Raw genomic sequence first — 4,641 nt, forward strand, 5'->3', positions numbered from 1 at the left:
GTCGCGTAGCATTCTTAGTTCACTGGGCGACCGTGAGTTTCTTTATTCATGGAGGAGCTACGGCAGTCTATCGGTGTTTACGGCGCTGGCTATATTCCGCTTCCCAAGCTGTTGGAGAGCCAATCAAATTGAGTATGTTCCGGGTCCGGGCCTGGTGAGAACCGCTCTCTCAGTATGCTCACGCTCGGAGACGGCCTGAGCTGATCTAGCGGAACTGCGACCGAAGAGCCTCAGCGCTCGTCGGAGATTACAGTCGTCTGAAGGACGGCCTCTCGAGTCACCGATTGCTCTGTGAAGATAAGAGCGATCGACATGAGCGAATTCAATATTCTCATCCTGTGCGCTCTCCTGAGCCAGTGCGGTCCTCCTGGTATGTGTTGAGCGGAGCTCGGAAGTGATAAGTCCGAGGCTTCTCGGAAAATCATCGGTCACTCTGTATCGATTCCCTTCTTTGAAGCTTTCGGATGCGATGTTGCGTCGACAGCGGAGACGATTTCCGCGGGCAATGGGCTAGAATCTGCCCGATTCGAGGTCCCTGAGAATAACGGCATCAACAGCGACGACGAAATCGCAGATAGGATGAGGAGAAAAGATTCGCAGCGCTCAAGTGAGTGGGGTTTTCCCCTCCTGATTTCAGAAAATTCCGAACAGCCTGTGTAATAGGCAAGTCTTGCAGGGAAAAGCTCGAGTGTAGGGTTCAACGACTCTCGAAACGAAACAGAATCGACAGCCGGAGGAGTTGAAGTCCCCAACCCATTCCATGCCCCGAGTGAGTGATTCTCGGCAGAGGAACGGAGCGCCGATGAGGCTCCATCTTCTGCTCGACCTCACGTCTAACGGGAAGCACGTGTTTTCTCTGTTTCACGCTTGTCTCTGCAGGTGTGCCGTCAACGTCTCCTCCCCCAAAACAGAATCGGAGATGGGCCAAGAGGAGCAATAAGAAACAGGAGAGAATCCCCGGAAAATCCAGGACCAGAGGTTTGACTAGGGAAACTGCCGACTCCGAGGCACGCGAGAAATCCAGGGATTCTGATCGAGCGAGTGATGATCGATAGACTTCTCCCAGACAGCCCGTGGGGGAGCTTCTCAAATTCCCAGCCCTCCCGCCGAATTCGTGGGATGACATTTATTATTTTTTGAATCAGGCGAGTCTCGGGATAATAAATGACTTGTCGGGAGGGTCGAATCTTTTCCTTCTTCTCAAGGATGCGGCATATGGTGGTAGATATCTCGAATCACAGATATGAGTACTCTGACCATGTTCCCTATTGTCCGACATCGCTCCTTCCCATCCCTTCTTTTTAAGGTCAACGCTCCAAATGGAGTCAGAGCTTCTAGAACTGCTTTTTCAGCCCAGCCTCGGTCGCAATCTTTATTAAGTACCGTCTCGATATGAGTTTCGAGATGTTCACCTAAGGAATATAAATATCCAGGCTGGACCACAAAGCCAACCCTTCACGTCCCGTCTATCACCGATTAGTCGACCAGATATCGCTCCCGAAGACGGATCCCGGCGAATGCTTCCTGCTGTTTGGAGAGGAAATCCCGTGAGGAAACCTGATCGGCAGCAGGTATCGGACCCACGCCACCCACCTGCGTATTTTCGACTTTCTGAGAAACAAGCTCCAGTCCGGGAACGCATATGCATGAGAACTCATAGACGCGCGAACCTGTTTGGTCTACACGGAGAAGAAAACACACAAAAGTTCTCTATACATATTCTCTGATTCTCATCATTCCAACGTCTCTTGGCCATTTCAATATGGTTGCATCGATATTGGGACGATATGCTCGCGGGAATTGAACATCAACCGTCACTTTGCCGAAGGCTCCTGCATAGCCCAACCCCTATCTGGTAGATTCTGAGGAGCTGGAATCTCCTGCAGCATGGGTTTAGAGTCTAAATGTAACACCATGTATTGATGGTCTAAACTTCTGACCATCAATACATAGTGTTACATTGGAGGAAATATCAACGAAACTCATGGCGCCTGCTCACGACTAATCGCTGAGACGGTGGGCGCGTAAGATCTAATGCCGAGCGTGTCATGAGCCTGAAGGGAAACGGGATTGTTTACGGCTGTTACCCTCATAAGTCACGGGCACAAACACGCCTGAACAGCGGTCGTGTCACAAGAAAGAGCATCTAAAGAAGCCGGGGAATTTCCCGTGTCCATGCGCACGGTCCGGCTATACTCGAGAGCTTCGAAGCGGAAATCCCGCCGGATGAGCCGCGGAAGAAACACATTTTGGGCGGGAAAGCTCGGGACAGACGGTATCGGACACGACTCTCCATTTATCCAATGCTGTGGGAAAGCCCAAAACCTTTGCGTCATGATATTTTAGGAAATGATTCCGGCTCAAGCTTCCGTGGATGGCGTGCTCAGAGTTTGCGTTCGGACGGAGCAGCGTGTCATCGCAGCCGTCCGCCTTTTCGGAACGGGAGTGCTCGATCGTCACAACAGTGAAATCGACTACAGATGTCCTAAAAGCTCAAGATGTTGAGATTCCATTCGATGATAATTGCTCTCCTGTCTCCGTCCGTGTTGGGTCAGGCGAATCACAGGGATGTCTACGGTCCGCCCTATAACAGTGGAAACGAGCTCCAGATACGCTTCCGAGACAGCGAGCTGAGAGATCCATCTTTTTGTGAGCCATATGAGGAAATGTACATCGACGAGGACGACTGCAACATTTACTGCATGGTGAACAGTGAGTTCAGCTCTTCGCAGAGACCACGGAGCGCGAATCGCAGCTCATGATTATCCCCACCCACATCTCTCACACGGAATTCCGGGATGCGAGTCGTCTTCTCCGTGAGAATTTCCCGAATCGACACCCCCGAACGGAGGGCACGGATCTCTGGGGAGTCTGACACGGAGTGCCCGGTTGAAAGCTCAAGATTAGGTCGCGATTCCAGGCAAACTCGGAAGCTTGGTATTTCGCGATCGTTTCCGTCGGCGACTTCAGACCTGCTTGCCGAGTAACATGCCGTGTGGGTTTTGTCGCCGCCGAGTTTTCCTAAATGGACTTCCTTCAAACACGAATGCCACGGTACCAGGTAGGTCCGAGCGGAGTCGCGGCCAGTGACTTGCCGAGGCAGTGATTCAATATTTTCCGTTTCGCGAATCTGGTCGCAAAAAAGCCCCCTAGAAAGTGCCGCGGGTAAATCGAGTCATAACACTCGAAAGCTTGCCGCTAGTCGCGCCTTGGAAGTGTGAGACTGCACATCAATGAAAGCAGTGCTCTTCCCACTGTGGTCAATAATTTCCAGGGAGGTGCTTGGACGATTGTCGATGCGCGGCACAGGCCGTGTCACCGACAGCAATGAACGAGATGGCCGTGCAATGCCAAGCCCTGAGGAGCGTCAAGTTCCAGCCATATCGAAAACAAGTCCAGGTGATTGAAGATCGATAAAATCAATCTGGAGATACCCTCTGAAATTGCTTCGCGGAACATCAAATAATTTCTATGAAACATCTGCGCGAAAAATTCAATCTCCTGAAGGATCAGTGCAGAAGTCACGGTACACGTCTTCAGCGTGAAAAAGACCGATATCGGGACGCTTCGAGCAGCGGAACTTGGGGCACATTGCAGGGTGTAGAACTATGACTATGACCAATCATTTCACCAAGTTAATCATAGACGCCTTTGCATGTCGAAAGACGTCGCAGGTTGACGGGTTCGACCTCAGTATACCTAGTCCCGAGCGTAGAGACCGAACGCGATGCGAAGCTTACGAGACTCCGGGTTATGCGATGCCTGTCGGAAGCCAAGAGGTCTACGATCTGCAGTGCAAGTAAGCGAAAAATTGGCCCGCGATTATTATGCTAATGATGATGTCATAGATGTTAGACTATGCTGGTCATGTAGTATTCACGTTTTGCAGTGAAAGTATATCGACTCATTTCAGAACCCTCTGCGTCGTCACGGGTGCCATAGGTGTTCTCCACTTAAAATCGCCGCCGAGGCAGTTGGGGCTGAGTCAGGGAAACCAATGCCGTCAGCCAACCCCGACTTCTCTCTTCAATGCGATAGAAGTCGTTGGCTCTCAGGTGAGTACTCGGCGCGCAGACTGTGCGGTAGCAGCGCTCGATTTCGATGTCAGAAGTTTCAAAACTGTCAGAGGGTTTCTGAGAGCCCGCGCTCGCGACTTCTGAGGGTCGGCGGATCCGCATGCTTGAAGAGCACATCAACAGGATCGATGCCAATATGTACACTAAGGAATTCCTATCAACAGGAACAACTCATTGGTTTCTGCAACCGGGGAACTTGCACCCAACAAACCCGCAATAATTTGAGACCTCGCTCCGTGGCGCCCACCGACAGGATGTACGAGGATCACTGACTCCACTCTCGAGTGTTCCCGCCATTCCGATTTTCCGGCATAGAATGAGTCGATGAATTTACGATCAGTTGCGCAATATCTTTTTTGTTTGTTCTTGATCTTCACTCTCATTGAAATACTCATGGTCAATCACACCAAATATACGAGAGTACGTTCGCGACTCGCAGGATGATTCAGGATACTTCCGAAGCCACCCGGAAACTAAACGGTGGAATTGTGGAATGTCGGCGAAGAGACCGAGAATCGCCACTCGAGTAATTCCCCTAAACTATGCTGCTTCGATGGCGGCAGCT

General features: G+C 51.1%; 1 protein-coding gene across 1 annotated transcript; it reads left to right on the forward strand.

Annotated features, from left to right (window-relative positions):
- The first annotated feature begins 222 nt into the window (after positions 1-222).
- On the forward strand, positions 223-1,055 carry LOC100898433 (uncharacterized). The gene is made up of 3 exons (XM_003746528.1): positions 223-370; positions 458-607; positions 880-1,055. The coding sequence occupies exons 1-3, from the start codon at positions 313-315 to the stop codon at positions 1,053-1,055; spliced, it is 384 nt and encodes a 127-aa protein (XP_003746576.1). The 5' UTR covers positions 223-312.
- Positions 1,056-4,641: the final 3,586 nt, after the last annotated feature.

The sequence above is a fragment of the Galendromus occidentalis genome, unplaced genomic scaffold, assembly GCF_000255335.2.
Source record: "Galendromus occidentalis unplaced genomic scaffold, Mocc_1.1 scf7180000077497, whole genome shotgun sequence".
NCBI classification, from domain to species: Eukaryota; Metazoa; Arthropoda; class Arachnida; order Mesostigmata; family Phytoseiidae; genus Galendromus; species Galendromus occidentalis.